Raw genomic sequence first — 21,064 nt, forward strand, 5'->3', positions numbered from 1 at the left:
CAGAGTCTATCGGAGATTTTAAAAACTAAGGGTGGCTTACAAAGAATAGCACACCTGAGGTCAACGTATCACAGAAACAAGTACAAATGACAGCTTTTATCCAAGAAATTCATGATCTTCAGCCAAGCAGTTAGTACTACCGTACTTTCTTGGAATTATGGTTTACTTACTTCAAGCAATAACCTACTTCTGAATAGTTTTTTTAAAGTGTTCTGACAGCTATCTGGTACTTTAGTCTCTCCACTTTCATATTTAGCTTGGAGGAACAGTGATCTTATGGATCTGCTGGCTATGCTTCCCTTTCACAGAAGAAACTGATTCAGACAAGAACTTTGGGCCATGTCCTGGCCCCTTAAAATTAGTCGAGTTCTTGTTTCTGTTCCTCTATTACAGGGGTCCTCAACCTTGGCCACTTTTAAGACTTGTGGACTTCAACTCCCAGAATTCCTCAGCCAGCAAAGCTGGCTGAGGAATTCTGGGAGTTGAAGTCCACAAGTCTTAAAGTGGCCAAGGTTGAAGACCCCTGCTCTATTACTTCCTTGCAAAAGAAGCCTTCTGGGGAAGCCATTCTTAAGTCATTCTTTGCTCTCTATTCCAACTCTCCAGTATGTTCCTAATGCACATCTTCCTTCTCATGGGCATTCAAGAGACAGCAAAAAATGTAGCTCAGGGGTCTTCAAACTTGGCCCTTTTATGACTTGTGGACTTCAACTCCCATTGAATTCTGGGAGTTGAAGGGCCAAGTTTGAAGACCCCTGATGTAGCTCATAATATTGTGATATCATGTACTTGTATTCTTGGGCAAGTACAAACTTTGAAGCTTGTGTCAAGATGTTTATTTGGAACAGAGGCTGGCTGTTGACGGCTATGTAATTTATGTGACTTTTTGGGGATAGGTGGCAATTTCCATTTTATTGTCTAAATTATGGGGACAAAAGGCATTCTTGTAAATAAAAATGTTAAATATTGGTACTTTGTAGCATGCCTATTTTTCTTTTTCTAATTAAAAGGATCTGAAAAAAAATCTTGAAGTGTGACTGTACTTCTGCACACTTTCAATTTACTTGTCAGTTATATTTTCCTGGCAATTACTTATTTACATTTTGCAGTGGTTATTTTCTTATATTTCTGTACAGGTTTTTAAAATGGTAAAATTATTAGATATTTTGTTGCACGTTGATATACTTCTTTCCTTAAAGTGAAATTCAACAACACTCTTAAAGCTTAAGAAAAAGACAACAGTTTCTATTTTTATCTATGTTGATTACCCTATAATACAGATTCATAATATCCTCAATAACAATTTATTTTTAAATCAGTTGCATTCCAAGCAATCTAAAATTGTAAAGTCCCATATGTATTTTATTTAGACATCAAGGCAATAACATTTTTCATTTTTAACGAAGTAAGAATCAAAATAATATCAAATTGGGTGTTAGTGTCTTTTGAGTTAGTCCATTAAAAGAATCGCTCCATATAAAGCGTAATCAATGACTCTCCAATTTAATAATATTTTTAAAAAATGTTTTCCAAGAATGTAAGATAAATTCTTTGTATGTCCTATTGTGTGATTCCACATGTACCTCTGGAGCAGGGGTAGTCAATCTTGGCTCTTTTATGGCTCGTGGACTTCAACTCCCAGAATTCCTGAGCCAGCCATGCTGGTTCAGGAATTCTGGGAGTTGAAGTCCATGAGTCATAAAAGAGCCAAGGTTGCCTACCCCTGCTCTGGAGTGATGAAACAAAAAGCCGACTTTCATCTCTTGTCAGAGGAAAAAACAAAACAAAATCTTGAAATAAGTTACATAAAATTTGAAAAGCTGCCTACAATACTCTCTTTTTCAAGGCAAGGTACGGTATATTATCCAAAAGAATTTTAATAGGCTAATTTAATATCCATTTATTAACAAAATATAATTTGCTTTTACTATCATTGATACAATCTAGAGTTCTATCTATTGGATGAAAGAAAAGCAAGTTTTTTTTTAATACAAAGATGTTCCAAAAGGAGTTGCATCTGGAAATTAAAGGGCTGGATAACAGACCATTTAACAATAATAGCAATATTTACGGTTATGAATGGATAGGGCTCCTATTTTCAACTAGTTTGGCAGGTTTCAACAAAACAGGTGCACATAAATAGTAGCATGTTTAGCAAACCCTTGGAAATTTGTGAGAAATTATTTTTTTTTATTCAGGAGACTAATAATGATTCAGGATGCATAAATGTAACCAATAAAGATTTTTCTTTCAAAAAATCTTTTGCCCATGACTCAACTTTCAGGCAACTCTACCTGGATGACTGAAAATCTTCATCGATACAATCACCAGATGTTCAAAAGCAAAAAAGAATCTACAAATCCGTCGAACAGCAGATAGGATACAAGGCAAAAAATTTAGTAGGTTTTCACTTTGTTTAGTAAGAATTTGTTCCTTTTTGATATTTTTAACTATGATTAATCCTAAAGAAAATAGTTCCTCATTCCAACATCCTTAGTTTGGGAAGTGCTGTTCAAAACAAAAATAGAAACCTTGGCTTTGTGATAGCTGTAACTGAACAGCAGTGGGTCTATTCAAAAAGAAAAAGGAAAGACATGAGATTGTAGAATTTCTAATTTGAGAACTTTTTAAAAAAGATGACTTTTCAAATTAGCTTACATTGCTTTCTAGATTTATAGTATAACAGATGCCTGCCATTAGTTCTAAAATGGTTTTCTATTTAAGGTGTTGAGCAATTTTTTGACTTTTTTATTTTAGGGCAGTTTCACAAATCTTTTTCAGTCATGGGCCTCTGAATAAATATTCAGAAAATACATGGGTGTATCCATTTCTTTAAGCTGGATCTCTCACATAATAGGAAATTTCTTAAAATTTTTAGATTTGGAAAACTTACAAACTTTAAATTTTGTCTTTCAGGAAAATATGACCAAACTCTTTCTAGGTGGAATCTCTTCATAGGCTAAAATAGTTACAACTTCTTTAAGGCTAATATATACAATATATATTCCTAGTATGTTTCTGACTAATTACCATTTGGAGAACCAGTTTGGTATAATGGTTAAAGCACCTGACTAGATCCCAGGAAATCATGCGTTCCAATCCTGCCTCAGGCATGAAAGCCAGATGGTATCTCTCTCAGTCCAACCCACCTCACGATTGTTGTTGTGAGGAAAAAGAAGGTGGAAAGAGTGTTAGATGTTTTCTGACTTAAGTAATTTGTACCAATAATAAAGGTGGGATATAAATAAAAAACATTCTGACAGCAAACCTAAGGAATATTCGGAAAATTCCAATAAATCAAATTAGAACAATTAACCAGTGGAACAACTGCCTCCAGAAGCGGTGAATGCTCTTAACACTGGAAGTTTTTAAGAAGAGACTGGATAGCCATTTGTCCGAAATGGTGTAGGGTTTCCTGCCTGAGCAGGGGGTTGGACTAGATGACCTCCAAGGTCCCTTTTCCAACTTTATTATTATAAATATCTCCAAGCCAATATCCTAACTGTTCCTCTAAACTTACTAAAAGTTCTATTGTATACAGCAGGGGTAGGCAACTTTGGCTCTTTTATGACTCATGCTGGGTCAGGAATTCTGGGAGTTGAAGTCCACGAGCCATAAAAGAGCCAAGGTTGCCTGTCCCTGGTATACAGTACACACATATTATCAAGCTTCCCCTGTTGAAATCTTTTTTTTTTGCTGGCTTATGCCTCCAAAACAGAAATGATTAAGTTCAAGACACCTCCAGGTGTTTAGTATCCCTGGCCAACTCATGTTTCGGAGAATCCCTAAGTAAAGGTGACATAATCTTCATATGGTATACAGTTTTTCTGCAAATATAAATGCACTGTTAGGTCACATCCAAGCATGCGCGCCCCCCTCCCCCGCAACAGTGTTTTCTTAGCTGGGGAAAAGACGGTTTCTAATATTCCATCTTGGAAACGATGCTTTTGCCTTGTGATTCCACCTCAAGGCTCTGCAATGCAGGCAACGGCAGGTTGCCCTCTATCCACGGGGCAAGAAACAGTGAGTTAGTTCTGTGTTGGCAAAATTGCGGCTGCAGTTGGTTCTGCTTCTTTCCTATGGGAGCTGGCCTTTAAATTCTTCTGACCCTCAGACTTCCTCCGATGAAAAGAGTTGAGCAAACAAACACCCCGAGCAAGCATGTACAGAGAACAGCCTGCCAATCGACCCGGAAATACTTTCCTCTATTTCCGCTCAAACTGGGGCTTGAGCTGTTGCGTAATGCTCCGCCCCCTAGCGTCAGAGGGGGAATATTAGAGGGACAAACATAGAGATAATAAATTAGATTAGCAACAATTCCGTAGTTCAGGGGTTCTCAACCTGGGCCACTTTAAGACTTGTGGACTTCAACTTCCAGAATTCCTCAGCCAGCAAAGCTGGCTGAGGAATTCTGGGAGTTGAAGTCCACAAGTCTTAAAGTGGCCCAGGTTGAGGACCCCTGCCGTAGTTTAACTGCTACTTTGTCGGCCACGACACCCTCATTTTCTATTCCTGCTATGGGTACAGTACGTCGTCATTCACTCGCGAAGAAACCATTGAAGCAGTTCAGTGTTGTTATTATTTTTTATTTGGCAGCTTGAAAATGCGTGGCCTTCAACTCCCAGAATTCCCCAGGCAATAACTGACTAGTTAGATTCTGGGAATTGAAGTCCACACGTCTTCAAGTTGCCAAGTTCATAAACACTGAGCTAGGCGATCTTTTCTCCCATTTGAAGGGTATCTACGCCATTTATTTAGGTTGCCGATGGTTCTAATTCTGACAGGTTTCAATTCGTAAAAACATTGCCGCCCTCGCGTGCAGAATGCCAAGCGGATTGGGACAGATGCATTTGAGGAATAGCTGTCAAAGGGCAACACAATAGAACAGCCCAGTTACACGTCGCACTCTCACTACTGTATTTTTAGATCCGAGACTAGATCCAGTTCCACAATCTTTTGAATAGAGCAGTTTCATCTTAACTTGTTGCAAAAATTTTCTTTGGTTTCGGTGGACAAACGAGTGGAATTAAAACACCATGTACTTAAAAGTCTGGGATTTCGGCGTGTCCGAAATAAAGTTCCTCTAGTGACGGTTTCCCTTGCGGGATACGCAACCATGGGCATTGCACAACTGTTCCTAGGTTTCGTTTACGAACTTTATCTAATTTAAGCAAAAGAGAGAATGGGAAGATGTAAGATTACTAAGCAACATGACGACAAAATCCTTTCCCTCGAAAACGTGCGTGTATTACCACACTGGAAATCGAAAAAACAGCACGTGTCCTTCCTGTTTCAGATGATTTTTTTCTCAGAATCTGAAGTCATCAAATTATGGACAATTCACAACAACCAAACATCCGTTTTTGGCTCTGAGGCACTGATTTTTTTTAATGTTATTTGATTTTGATTTTTAACATATATTTATATTTTCTCTACCATCCAAAACTATATTCAAGTCATAGAACACAACAGCCTGAATGAAGAAACTGGTAAAAATCAGTTCAGATTTATTTGTTGTTATATTTAGTTGTATTAAAATGTGGATTCAGGGGACATAACATAAATCCATCTATTTTTTATATTAGATCTGTCTAGAAACAATTAAATCATAGAAAATCTCCATTTGCATAGAATGAGAAATAACAATGAATTCAACAATTTGCTGTACCCCAATAGAAAAATATGGATCTGAAGCATAAATCTTAAGGATGGGACTAAAGCAGGGATTTTAATAGATTGCCAGGATGCATCTAAAAATATAGAATCATAGACATTGAATGAGTCTCACATTTTCTTTCTTGGAATCTACTGTTGGTTCTGTGACGTGTGTCTATATGATGTGGTTTAAGTGGTATCTGAAGAAATCAAGGATCCATGCTTTGGATCCATATTTTTGCATCCTCATAGCTCCAAACTTATTGGATCTATGAATGTCCAGTAATAATTTATTCTCTATAAAACATCTTATGTGATGTTAGATGAGTTACAATTGAATACTATGTAAAAATCATGAAGATCCATACTGACCTTATTTTTGGTCCAGATCCAATTAAGCCTCTTTTGGAAGAAATGTGTATCATACTATTGCAACAAAAGTCCCAGCCTTCTGATGTTCAGTTCAGAAACTTATTTTTGGATTTTGATATTCACTTCCCAATTCATTCAAATAGAGTGGTTCAAATTCAAATTTATGGCTCACTCTATTGTCTAGATTTAAGAGAGAAACTTAACTTTTATTGTAATTAGTTATCTCTTTTAGGCTCCAATACAATTGCAGAAAGACTGCAAAAATTATATTCTCCAACTACTCTAATTTTGGGGAATGTAAAGATCTGCCTCAACTAGATCTCCCAAGAAAGCAGAACTCTTGAAACAGGCATCGTTTCAAAATGAACTTTTATTGAGAATTAGTGATAGCAGGAAGGCAAATCAAGGTCTAAAGAGTTTGGGCACGAAAGGTTACATCAAAAAGCCTATTCAGGTCTCCTCCCCCCAGTGTCCAACCATCTGTTTGAAATTCAGCCAATCCATAGGTACTAGGTTGTTTTGGGAACTTAGTGACTTAGTGCCATTCTCAGGGTCTCTCTCCGTTTCGTTTCCCAATAGTCCCAGACTCGCCATCTGGAGATAAGACAGATGTTTTCATGCCACATTCCTTTCACATGGAGGGAGCTAAAGTAGAGCAAGGCAAATACATCCCCCAAACAAGCCCCCCTTCCAACAGAATGGCAGGCCCCAAAAATGAATACATAGGCATAAGCAATAAACAGTAGGCAAATCAATTTGAGGGGTCCTGACAGGGACAGAAAATAGTTTGGGGGTAGAGCAAATTTGTTGTCATCCCACTCATGGTGCCTGTGATCCTGATCAAACTACTTTTGAATTTAAAATAACCAAGTCTTGAGATTCTACTTGTAATGACCACTCCTGTATACATGAGACACCTCTTGGTTTCTTGAGTCATCTACAGCTAAATGTTGTTTACTCATGGGATGCACCAAGTAGAGTCAAATAGGTTATGAAAATATGTACATATTGTGAGTTTGGATCTTATTTCTTGGTCTCTGTTGTGACTGATTTTCCCTCTTCCACCTTCAAAAGGTTGAGTGGGTGGAATATGTGAGTTCAGATCTCTTGTTTCCCAACCTTGTGCCCTGATAGAGGTTATCTGACTGAACATCTCTTGTCACTCTTATTGCCTGTCCTTGTTCCTCCTTTTGGCTGTTTAGGAAAAATAAACATTGAGCTGTCAACACTGCTAACATCGAATGTTCTTGCTTTGACAACAGATGGAAATGCAGCCATTTTTCTCTATTGCTTTTAGAGTTAGTTGATGCTGGGAAGGGGAATGTGGATGAGAGTCCAGCTAATCATAACAATAATAACTCAGCCGTGGGAACCCAAGGTCATTGGGTCCAGAGTTGATAGCGTTTTGGTGGGCTGGAGAGCTGGGGAGAAAGCCCGTGCTTCAAGCTAATTGGGGAATGTGATTTATGACTGTTTATTGGAGGAGGGAATTGTGCTTTGTTACTTTGTATCCAGGGGAGGGGAATTTAGTTTTTGGTTTCAACTATGTAGTGCTGATACTTTGTTTCTCGAATAAAAGATTCTTTACAATGCTTCAAAGTTCTTTTGAAGAGTTTCATCGGTCGGAACCATGACATAAGCCTTAATTTGTGTATTTTTTACAGGTAACTAGTTTAGAGAACTAAAAAATAAATATTCCATTTTTCAAAACTATTGCTTTATAAGAAAATATTTTCTTTAGTACCATTGTCAATATTGTATCCTTAGGCTACTATATATTAAAGGGGCTTTTATCATTATATCTGGACAAGATATTGCTTATAGAAAAACTTAACACAGTTTGAAACAAATATACGCTTCTTTAGTTGGAAGCAGTTTCATCAATAGCTTTATTTGCAGCATAATCCTAAAAGCATATGGACGAAAATACACTTGCAATGTTAGACTGGGTGAGAAAAAATCTGATAGCAGTAGGTGGCAGCAAAGAGGTAGCATGTTCTGTGCCTTTGTTGCTATCCAGCAGTTGTCTGGCTTTATGCAGCCCAGGTATTATTGCCTTACCATGTAGAGAAGGTTTGTTTTATCATTTACTAAATTAAACAAAAAATACATTGAACCGACGATTACATGGCAAATCAAGCATAAAGCATATACATCTTGTGCAACAGAACATACTAGTATATGTAGATCAGATATTTTCGATAGCCCCAAAGTATTAAAATACTGTAATAATTCCTCAGAAACTTGCAAGGCATTCTAATTGTCCAGTTAGATAGAATAATGGAAGTCTTTTTCTTTTTATCTTTTTTTTTTTTACAAATAGAGATATATAATCCAGCATTTTCAGTAATTTATTATGTAAGTGCTGGATTGTCACACTTAAAAGAGTTTAATGTCATTGTTCTGACATAGCCATATGCATTTTCCAGATTCCTTCTGCATTTAAAGATTAAATTGCTCGTATTATCTAGTTAGGAGAAATTCTCTTCAAAATGCAGAAAGGTTTTTTTTATCTCTTTTTATGTAGAAAAGGAGGCATCACTTTTTTTTAAGAAAGTGATTCAAAATCATGTCCATGTTTATCTCTTACTGTTATCTCTTATTTGAAACTCTTCTCCCCTCAGTGAATGCTGACTGTTTAATCTCTGTGATTCTTTGCTTCCTGGAGAAGTCATAATTTCACACTTCAGAAGTTGCTTTCTGACTATTATTGGAATACATCCAGTTTCTAACTTTAACAGTTGAATCTTTTTGTTAATAAATGGAATGAGAAGTCAAATAAGGAATATTTATTTTTATTTTGTGATTAGATTTTTTATCTATTTATATTTATAAATAAGGCAACAAACATTCATAATACTCCTTCCCCCTCCTATTTTCCCCATAACAACAACCTTGTGAGGTGGGCATGTGCTATTGATTTTAAGAATTTTGTTTGTATTCATTCAAAGAATAAGAGGTTTTTGTAAATACTACACATCTGAGATTCATACAGCCTCATCCCAAGAACTTTAGCCTTGAACAATTTAATTGCTGCAGGGACGAAGTTGTTTCCCCATATCTTTTACACTGCAGTTGGTATTGCCTATTGGGGGAGGCAGAAACCTTGCTAGTTATGAATGGACAGAATAGAATTTCACTTGCATGTAGTTTGGGAACTTAAAGAAAAAGTATTAGAGACAAATGACATACACAAATGTAAGCTGAAAGACTGTTTACTGTTCTATCATCTTGGTAAATCTGCTGAATGTACAGATTAAGGCAAAATCTTAGCTCTGATATTTTTAAGTAGAAAAGTACAGTTTCTATCAAAATTCCTACTGAAAGCAAAATTTACAGTTTTAATCGTGTTTGATGGGCTTGCTTCCGAATTGTGGCAAAACCTTTAATTGATCAACTCATTTTCCTGCAGTCTTTAACACGACAGATGTCAAAGCTGTTTAAAAATAGAAATGATTAGTTCACAAATTTCTTCATGTTTTAGAAGAAGCCTTATACTTCAGACCAGATACAGTTTCACAATATTATATTTGATAAGAGTGACAGACTGTCCTCTTGGAAACCAAATCACAGTTCTGCAAATATGTATTGAACTACTCAGGAAAAAAAGAAACACTGGTCCTCATTTTTAAAATATGGTTACAGTATATGCATCAATCTTATTAAATAAAGACCAAAAAACTGTACTAATTCTGAACACTTCCGTACTATATGTCTGGAAGTTGAGTCATGGCAAATGGACTTTTTTTTTAAAATGGTTTGAAATGTTTCACTGCTTATCCAAGTAGCTTCTTCAATCTTCTTCTTCCCTAATATATGTGATTCTTAAACCAAACGTACTCTTTTTTGACAAACCTACTTGATATAACCACCTTTTCCAAAAACAGATCTATCGGACATAACCATCTTCTTACAACTGAAGTCTGAATAACCAATTTCAAAAATGCTTAAAAATCATTTTTAAAAATATGGTTTGACATTTTAGAAAGCTAGATATTAATACATAATTAAATAAAAAACATCACTTACTCTAAAACCAGCAAGAGATTTATTTTCTATTTTGTGTTAAAATCACATGCATAATTATAGAATATTTTATCATTAAAAAAATACTTTACAAACATGACAGTTTACCTGCAACTGCTATAAAAAGTTCTTGAAATATATATAAAAGTTGCTTTCAATAAAATAATAATAAAGCAACTATCTTAAAAAAGATTGTTATCCATATTTTTACTGATGCTCTGCATCGGAAAATAATGCATATATACACTGATCAACCTAACAGTTAGTTTAAAAGAAGTCAGATCCACTGCATATGCAATTGAAAATAATGCATAAAATAAAGATATGAATAAAACTCACTACAGGTCTGCATGTGATGGTACTGCTGAATATCTGAGAAGTCACAATGTCAGGTTACAGTTGGTGAATGCTATGTTCTGCTTTCGAAGAGCCTGTAAACCTGGATGTCAGCATTTTTTTTGTAGATTATGTATAATCACTGATAGTAATTCATAATTCATATTTTTACTAATCAGTAGGGTTTAGAGAATAAGGATCATTTAATTTCAATTCCCAGTCAATTTATATAACAATTAAAATAATTAACTTTAAGTATTTTGGTCACTATTGTCATTCTGGAATATTGCCCCGTAAGGATCACTGTTGATGCGCTTATAAACAAAATGGAAGACCTGAGGCTGTGGCCGACTGTGCAGTTCAGCTTTGATTTTTTGGGGATAGGTATCTTCTGTCAGTTGCTGCCAAGTGTCATCAATAAAAAGAAACAGGCTAAAGTTCTCAGGATTATCCACTTTAAACTTCTCAGCACAGAGCTGGCAAACATCTTCTGTAGTAATATATGGCCTCACTAGCAATGTTTTTCCTGTGCAGCCACTGTTGATTTCCTGAAATGCAACTCGTAGGTAGTTCTGGGGAGTGGAAAAATATATGGAAAAAATTAAAATATACACTCGGGAGCAAAGCATTCAATGCTGCATCTTGTACCAGTACAAACAAATTATTATTATTATTATTATTATTATTATTATTATTATTATTATTATTATTATTATTATTATTATTATTACTACCACCACCACCACCACCACCACCACCACCACCACCACCACCACCACCACCACCACTTATTATTCGCATAAAAAGGAAGGTATTGTTCAGAATGGAGTTGCATAAAATTAATATGCAAATGATATTGCAAAGATTCTGAGGAAACATATGATGGATTCAGAGAAAAACAGAAGGAGTTGATAAAGAAGGGAGGAAAGAAATGCAAAGTATGCATGCTGGAATACAATTTGTCCTTGTACTACAGGTAATCTTCACTTAACAGCCCTAAGTGGGACTAAAATTTCCATTGCTGAGCAATGCGGGGAATAAGAGAAAAAGCACATGATTTCACCACTTAGTAATGGCAGTTGATCACACGCATTTCCTGTATGTTTTTTGTTAGTTGAATGAAATCTTTCTCCCCATTTTTAATTCTGAATGTAATTGATACATTGCATTTGACTTTTTCAAAGGAAGTTAGTTGCTTAACTAACATCTGCCAGGGGAAATCATATGTATGGTGCTATGCACTCTATAACATCAGTCTTCTACCTTGATACAGAAAAATCATTTCCTGGAAAACATAAACGATACCTGAAAATCGTCAACAGATGGGATTGTTCTGTTTGTTGTTCTCCGCTTATGCCACTGCCTGAGAGTATTTCTGGCCTCCGAACACAACAGTCTGGCTGCTTGCTCTTCTTGGAAATTTTTAATTAAGGACAGTGCTCCATATGCACTTGTCAAATAGTAGCCTCCTGTGAAAATTACAAGGAGAGGGATTATTATTAATGAGTTGGTTATATGTGAAGGAATAAATCAAAACCATTTCCATAATTTCCATGGTGTATTAATTTGGAAGAAATTCAGGTAAAATAGTTTGGCAGTTATTTGGAAACCTGTTAGAGTCCTGAGTTTTCTCAGAAACTTGTTAGGGATTCTCAGTGAGGAGGTCAAGTCCTCTTTAATGGCTATTTATCTATCATGTTTTCCATTAAAGCACACAACTGTAAAAAATAATACTATATTATTTATTTAGTGAAGTTCAAGAGATCTGGTTGAAATGTCATGAATACCGAAAATACATGTTTACATCTCAAGAATATTCTTCAAAGGAGAGAAGTTCTGCAGTGGAAATGCTTATATAGAAAAAGATTTCTGTAAAAAGGAAGCTTCAAAATAGTTATGCCAATAGTGAATTAAACTTTTCTGCTCCTTTAGTTTCTATCTTCATCTATTATTAGCCCTGCACAAATATAGCAGATAAATTAGAAGCTTTACTGAGAATCTGTGACCCACATAAAGTCCCTGGCAAAGTGCAGTGGGATCATGCTTTTCACTTAATCAGTTTGAATTCCATTAGGAGTAAGACCAGATTCATCTAGTGCAGGGGAGGCAACCTTGGCTCAGGAATTCTGGGAGTTGAAGTCCACGAGTCATAAAAGAGCCAAGGTTGCCTACTCCTGATCTAGTGATTAAGATGCTGGACTAGGAATGGTAGACCTTGAGCTCTAAGTCTCGCCTTCAGCAAGAAAGGTACCTGGCTAACTTTGGGATGGTCACTCCCTCTAAGCCCTAGGAAGAAGGCAACAGCGCTTCTCAAACTGCTGTCTATAACTGAATGGACTTGTCTACGGCCGTAGCATTTTTAAAGATTGATTCAAACGCAAAAAGAAAAAAAAGAAGGGGGGGAGTAAAGGAGATGACTCAGATCTTTTCTTTCTAACGAAAAAGGTTTAAAATAACTACATGTCAATTGCCCATGGGAACAAAATATAGCAATCTGTGCGAGAGAATATACATGTGCAAGAGTAATATACCCATGTGCATATGTGCTATTGTATGCAACCACACATATATTTGTGTATAGCTGAAGGTGGAATTATCAAGTGACTGGAATTTTGGAACATTTCTCTCAGCCCCTCTAAGCGTGGTGCTCTTTCGCAAGAAAGGGACTTATGCCCGCCCCCCCCCTGCCACCAAGATTTTGGGAAAGAGAAAGCCTGGTGTTGTTTGGTGGCCTAGCAAATATCAGCATCCAGTCTCTTGGCAAGCAGCTGAGTCGAAGTTGTTTTTGTTTTCTCTTGGAAAGGGAAGTTTCTTTCCAGAATTAACAGCTTCGGCATTCTTTTGTTTCCAGCTATCTTGGGATTGGAGGGAAAGAGTCTCTGGAATGTTTCTCTGTTCCAGACTCATGCTGGATCAAATCACTGAAAACATAGAAATCTAAAGAAATACTTCTTTAGAATGGAAAACATACCCTAGGCCCTATTTAAAATGCAAATATCTTCTGAAAATGCTTGCAATCACTTTGAATGCCACTTACTCCCAATAGAAGAGTCAACAGAAATTTATAGGGAACAGACACATTTATATGTTTTTCTCCTAGAGATTATGCACACGCTAAGACAAATACGGTTTTGGCTACATTAATGCAGACTGGAAAGACCCCCTACTCATGTTTCTTTCTCACAACATGCCTTTTCTGACAAAATCATTGACCTATATATCTAAAGGATAATATACAAAAAGCTGAAAAAGCAGTAATAGAAATAGCAGCCCCACTATTGGATGACACAAATACAATGCACTCATTCAAAGACCCAGCTATGAATTAGATCATCCTAAGTTAGAAACCTCTCTTTGCCATTTCTCTTAGCCCTCCTTTTCACTTTAAAGCAGCTGTGATCTTTTCCTGAGATCAGGGTACTCCAAATCAAGTACTAAATCAATAGAATCTGCATGCAGGCTGGAGAAAATCTCTGCACAGGGCCAGTTGTGTTAATATGCAAAAATTCACTCAGGGAATACAATAATGCCTGTGGCAGGGCTGTAAGAACATGAATGCAGCACATCGGGGAGGCATAACTTAGGACATTTGTGTGATCTGCATGGAGTCCACCTGCATTGGAGAGGGTAGGAAGAATCTCTGCATGGGATATGAAAAATTGGCTCAGGTTACTTGTGGGGCTACCTCTTCCAAGGGTATCTGCTCATCCACTAGGCTAGATAGGGTGGGTAAGTTCCAGTTCCCCCCTTCAATGTTGCCATCTAATGGGACCTTTTCAGTGGCTTTCCCAGGTCTTTGGAACAGTCTCCCACCAGAAATCAGTGGGATCCCTACATTTTTAGCCTTTGCGATGGCTATGAAGACTTAGCTTTTCCCCAAGCATTGGTCTAGAATGGGAGGTTGAGTTGTGAGGTTTGGTCTAGCTCTGGTGTGTGTGTGGGGGGGAAGAGATGTTTTTAATTATATTTTATGAATTGCTGAGAGCTAACTAGGGTCATTGTATGAGGTAGGTGGCCATATAAGTCCTGTAAATAAATAAAAGCCTTGAAAAGATAAAGAATACTGGCCTGGAGAGAGGTGTGGGTAGGAGGGGAGGAAAGGAAGAGGGAAGTAGGTAGGAAGGGTGAAAGGGTGGATGCGGGGGGGGGGGGGACTGCCGACCACCCCTGAAAATATGATGTTTAATAGGTATCTTTTTCTTTTTCTTTTCCTTTTTTATGTGCACCATATTTGTATTAAGAATTTGTTTATTTGAAAATTAATAAAAATTTATATATATAAAAAAAGAATACTGGAACTGAGAAAAAAAGAATAACAAGGAATGCTTCTTTAATGAATGCCTTTTGATATCTGTCCTACTTATATTTTTACAATTATCTCTCTTGAACAAGCTTGAGGTTTCTAATGCAAACTTTTGATTAGTGGAATGCAAATACTAGTGGACTCTCTTTACTGCTGTTGTCCACTGAACAAATCCACGTTGGTGGATTTTGCAAACATGCTCCTATCCATGCTAATGTTATTTTACATCCTAAGCTAAAATACTCCAAACTGTTACAAAGATTGTTAATCTGATGCATATGTCCTTTTTAATTCACTTGAATTCTATCATTTATTCTAAAATTTTGAAAAATTAACACAATTTTGTACTAAAAGGGAAAAGATGGGATACTGGTAGGCAAAGGCACAGAAAAAGAATCACTTCCTTTAAGCAAGCAAATGCAAACAGGCCTCTTATATATAAAAGTTATAAAATTATCCATTGTTTTAAACTGTTCCTCAACAATGAACCCTCTTAATCTAATATGTACACTCCCTTTTATTTCTATAGGCAAGGAAATATTTTTCTTCTGCGTTATAGATCAACAAATGTTTTAGAGAAGCATATTAATTAATGGAAATACATTTATTTATTTAGCATACGGCATAACATACATGGACCTGCAATGTATATTAACATTTAATCTAGATTAGTAAAACACAATAAAATATAAATATTAAAAAAGATCTATGTTCAAATACCAATGACTAGACCAGGCATGTCAAACTGCCGGCCCATGGGCCGGATGCCTCATGCCAAAACCGCGCCTACCCTATTGCCAGCAATGGGGAAAAAGTCCCGATATGTTGTGCCATCACGTGATGTCGCGAGTTTACATGCCTAGTCTAGACCATCTACCATAGCAACTGCTGGCAGCCAGACTAATCTGTAGACTTTCCAGGCTCTCAAAATGGAAATACAAATCTGAAGTAATCCACTTTTATAATGCAGAAGGATTATTTTTAACTGACATTCAAAAACATAAACATGAAAAAGCCCTTTTCCATATTAGTGGAATGCAACAAGAGAGACTTTTCAGAAACATAACTTGATATCACAAGAAGTATAGCTTGTTTGCTTTGTTGTGAGGAAAGTCACACTGAATCAGACTTGTTGTTCAAGCAATAAGCGTTAACATACTGTAGCTATTATAATCTAACAGGCTAACAGATTTTCCAGTTTCCAAGTTACACATACAGACACATAGACACATACTTCATTGATTAAAAAATGCCTCTTTTTACTTTTCATAGCAACTGGGGAAAAGACTTTTAATTTCATTTGGTTTGGTTATCTTTTGTTTTGTTTTGTAGGACTTATTTGATAAGCAGTTGGTAACAAGTTAGGAGCCTTGGCATACTTTTCAAGTTTCTCTATTCAGACATACTATCAGTAATCACATTCCTGGGAGAAAAGTCATCATCCTTAAAGTTTCAAGGACATTACCTTCTCCATGCAACAAGGATGGGTCCAGCAGTTCCATCATGTACTCAATTTCAGCATCTAACTCCAGCATGTCACACTGAGCCACAACATAGGTCAACACTGGCAAAAAGTCATCAGCCCCATACATTCTCCCTAGGGAAAGGATAGGAAACGTAGAGAGGCAGAACACAAACAACAGCAGAATTAATTGCCAGATCTTTTTGCTGTTCTCCATTTATAAAGCTGTACTTTCCACTTTCATTTTTATCCATGACAAGCATTCAGATGCTTATAATACTGTCACTGAATATAGTCTGAGGTTTATAGGAACTCATGGAGCTTTTGGATGCAGCCTTAACTTTGCTTATAGAATAGGAATTTATTCTAATATCATTTAGATCAGGGGTCTTCAAACTTAGCCCTTTTATGACTTGTGGACTTCAACTCCCAGAATTCCTCAGCCAGACACCTGATTTAGATGATCTCAATAGCTGTGTCTCAACAGAATTCCTTAAGGAATGGAAGCAGGATGTAATACAGAACCAATACACTAAGAACAAATAGCTCCAACATTTAAACAAATTATCTTCTATTCACATATTGAAACACTTCATGAATCAAACCACTGGTGTAACAGTCCATACAAATTTGACAACCTGATATTGTAAGGCTCCTGATTAGCTTCATGGTCTTCTATTAACTAACCTTACCTCTTCATGTTATTGGAGATTATGAAAGTAGATTTCAAAATCACCAACTCATGATTTTAATGCTTTATTTTTGCTGATAGCAACAACACTTTTATTATTTAGGATTTTTTGACTGGTAAAAGGAATAGTATGTCTGGAAACATTTGATTAAAAAACCCTACATTTTCTTATATAAAAGAATTTCATTCATCCATCCATGTTAGTAAATGTCCTCAAAAGTTTTCAAATAATTGAACTCCACAACACAATTCTTGCACTATCAGGACTTGAAGATTATTGTTTACATTGAGAAAAATGGGTCAGTTTGAGACTAGTCGGCTAAGATGAAGATGTTATATCACACATGGAGACACCAGAGAATTAAGCTATTATTAATCATCCAGTATAAAAATAGTTGACTTTTGCATTAAGCACTTTATAACAGCCTTCAATATATAATAACACAACATCAACAATTACAGTGGTGTTTATTGAATGAATACCTTTTTCAGCTGTGAATATAGAGGTGGGAGCATACTGTAACTGCAATTTCCAAAGAAACACAGAATATTCCATTTGTTTATTTTGCTATTTTGACTTTCAAAAAAAATATTTGTTGCTTAAAACCAATGTGAGTTGGCACCAATATGAGGAACCTTTCTTATACAATAGTGACACATCATTTAAATTCAGACCAATAAGCATCACTATAATTACCTCTATAAAGTATTCACAAAAGGAAATCTGAAGCATGGGTAATGGCAACTAAAATTCTTATTTTTTTTCTCCAACACATTCAACATACCTAGACCCATTCTTACAGAAATCTGATATAGTCTGAACTGCACCAAGATTTGGAAAAAATATGTCACCTTACCTCATCTGGAGCCAAGATTTAGACTGTCTAAAATATTGTAATAGTGTATGATATTACAATACACCAGAAGTAAAGAAAATGTGAAATTCTTTTGGCAGATGAAATGGTTCTCATTTTACGGAAACATCTCTGAACAGCTTAAAACACTTTGGCCAAATGTAACATTTACCTGAATTGTTTTCCATCACAGTGTAAATCAGTTTGCACACTCTTAGTAGCAACATAACTTTCTTTTCAGGAGAGTACATTTTCTGCATTGCCATGAATTTAACTTTAATCTTTTCAACATCTACGAAATCTGGTGTTGGAACGAAAACACCCAGCTCCTGAGGGTTTCGCTGTCGGACAAGTTGAAGATTCTCTTTCAACTGCTTCCATGAGCCATCAGCTGTATGGAATTCTTTCAACATCATCTCGACGTGGTCCTTGAGGGGTTTCAAGATGCATTTATGCATGGCCTTCTCTAACACCACATCTAAAAAAGAGACAAACAAGCTAAGAACACTACCTGGCAAAGAAACTGATTTTTGTTTCCCCATAAAAAAAAGAAAAAAATGTAATTTCTTCATCCAGGAAAATCATTTCATTAAATTTCTAAAACAATTTTCATGTTAAAAACAGTGTTCCAGCTACTTTTCAACAGGAAAAAATGGCAATTGTCATCTTTATTCACGTTAATTAGGAAAGACAAAACTGTAAAATAAAAATCTGTTCATTATATGACACAGATTTTCCTGAATCCCAGCACTACAGAGGTTTAATCAATCTGAATATTTTCTTACAGCTTGGAGATGGTTCAGAATGAAGCTCTCAAAGGAGAAATCATACTTCTGTCTTAGGTACCTTCTTCAAAATTTTCGGTTTCAGAGAGAAAACAAAACTACTTCCATTCGGAAGAAAAATTCTCCTGGCTGACTTACTGGTAGTAATATATAAAGATTTAAATCCTCAGCTAAAATATAATCAACTGGGAAACTTCTGCATCTGAAGCATGACATTAAAGCTCTATAAGTATAACAATCCAGACTTAATATATTTTGTCAACCTTGCCTTGCAAGCCTGTGAGAAATTCTTAATTACTTTACTATAAAATTAAGTGGTTTCTCACGATCATTGTGAACCCTACCTTTGTGTTATCTGCAAATTTGATCAGCATTTCCTCCATCCCTTCATCTAACTAATTAATAAAAATGCTGATGAGTACAGGTCCTAAGAATGAACCTTGTGGCAACCCACTCGATGCCTCTCTCCAGTTTTAATCATTACTGAGCGCTTTCTGAAAATTACCTTTAAGCCAGGTAGTCATCCACTTAATTGCCAGGCCATTCAGGCTACATTTAACTACATTGCTAAATCAGAATACTATGGAGTACTTAGTCAAATGCTTTATTGAAAGTAAGATATACTTGTAGCAGCCTAAAAATATACTAACATTAGTTTAACAAGGCTTGTCCTTCACAGACTTCATTACTTGTAGTTCTTCACTACTACATTGTTTTCAGAATGTTGGGATTTGCTCTGTAGTTTCCCAAATCCTCCTTTTTCTCCTTTCTGAAGCTAGGGACACTTAACCTCATTCAAATATCCAGACTGAATGAGGACATATTGGACAGACGATTTAAACTCTCTGGACACAAGATTTACATTTATTCAGAGTTAGAGATATAGCGTGGCCATCTATCTATCAATCCAATTGATTAATTCTGCCCTTTGATTTTGCTTGTCATAACATAATACTTAACTAGAAAAGTAGATACTCCATAAAAGACTGGTCCTTATTTTGGGCTCCAGGAACTATATTCAGTCCAGTTTGGAAAACACCTAATTTAAATCTTATCCTTAACATTAATTGCTACATTATATTTCCATTCGTAACATTTGCTTATTTTCTTGCTCTCTTCACACAGAAAATATCCTAAAGTCACTGACAGTTGAGCAGCCAATACATTTGTTATTATTATAGTTGGTTGCATGGTCAGTCAGATGTTCAGACTGGATTTGGCATTTTTATCCACCCACTGAGTCCTTTCCAAGGAACTGGCATAGGCAGATGTTGATGTTTGATGATGTTAAAGGTATTGTCACAGGACATAAGCCACCTGAATAAAGCAGTCTTTTGTAATTGACTTATGGTAATTATTATCACTTATTTTCAGAGTAATGCATAATTATGCATAAAACCACTAGCATGTGTTTTTAAAAAATAACCATTTGAAAAGCTGAAAGTGGTGGTGAAGAAAAAATAAACAACAATTACAAATATTAAGTTTTGTTATAAACAAATCCCTTAGTAAAATGAACTCATATTTCAGGGGGTGGAGAAGGACATTGGTGATAATGCAGGAAATCACAGTTGATACACAGGCTGCAAATCTGGGGGCTGTGTTAGACTGAAAGAAAAACTTAGCCTCTCTACATTGAAAGACAAAGCCAATCAGCAACAAAGTCACACCCACACACCCACACAAGCATCAACATTGTTTTTTTTTCCCCCAAAAGGAAGAAATGGTGTAAACATCTTTTATTTTGACAGACTATCCATCCCTTCCTCCCACACTTTCTGTGTACAAGGTTCCCAACTAGTTGGAATCTCTGAATAGACTGCAACATTGTTTTCTAGAGACACTACTATGTATTGTGTATACAGACAGTCAATATTTGTAACCTTAAATGAGTACTTGTATACCTCAGCACTAACCAAAAAGGAGCACTTTATCAGTTGCATATAGCTTCACTCCCTCTGAACAATATTTTTCTACAATTCCTGATGCTTCATCCCAATGAGGGTTTATCTTTTCTGATTCTCCTTTAGCAAGCAGCATTCTGTGTCCTAATCCACTCAGTACAATATGAAGAGCAGTGATGCATATGGCAACAACAATGGTCCTTATTAATTCAGTTTAAATGAGTAGTTTTTGTAGAATTTTTTGGTAATTTTACAAAAGTTACTTGGTAGATGATACATGGAAGGGGCTGGGGGAGAAGGAGGGGCGGTTCCTTGGTGGAAGGTTACTGGATAGAACTAGTATTTCAGATGTCTGAAGGCAGTTACGTAAAATGGATGTGTAAAGTTATTTTATGAGTCACGCTACAATTTTTGTAAGTTTCTTCCTAAAAATAATTCTGTTCCTGTTCATCCAATTAATCTTAATAGGTTGCTCAAGAATTTGTCTCAAACAACGAATGATAATGGAATAGCATTATCAATCCAGAACATACACGCATACAACTGTCCCCCCAAAATCCCCCCCAAAAAAGAAGAACAAAGGTATAAATTTCTAGGAAAATGAGGTAAGCAAAACTTTTAAAGGTTGCTGTGTGGCCCTCAGTACTGGATCGTACTAAAGACGTATAACAGTTAT

General features: G+C 36.1%; 1 protein-coding gene across 1 annotated transcript in view; it reads right to left on the reverse strand.

Annotated features, from left to right (window-relative positions):
* Positions 1-9,228: 9,228 nt before the first annotated feature.
* The window catches only part of RIN2 (Ras and Rab interactor 2), a 36,254-nt gene continuing 24,418 nt past the window's right edge, over positions 9,229-21,064 (reverse strand). The window contains exons 8-11 of the mRNA XM_015827182.2: positions 17,872-18,177; positions 16,158-16,289; positions 11,695-11,858; positions 9,229-10,961 (exon numbers count right to left, since the gene is read on the reverse strand). Of these exons, the coding sequence (XP_015682668.2) occupies positions 10,641-10,961; positions 11,695-11,858; positions 16,158-16,289; positions 17,872-18,177 (923 nt within the window). The 3' untranslated portion in view covers positions 9,229-10,640. The remainder of the gene's footprint in view (positions 10,962-11,694; positions 11,859-16,157; positions 16,290-17,871; positions 18,178-21,064) is intronic.

The sequence above is a fragment of the Protobothrops mucrosquamatus genome, unplaced genomic scaffold (assembly GCF_001527695.2).
Source record: "Protobothrops mucrosquamatus isolate PMUCROS unplaced genomic scaffold, P.Mucros_1.0 scaffold_213, whole genome shotgun sequence".
Taxonomy (NCBI): Eukaryota; Metazoa; Chordata; class Lepidosauria; order Squamata; family Viperidae; genus Protobothrops; species Protobothrops mucrosquamatus.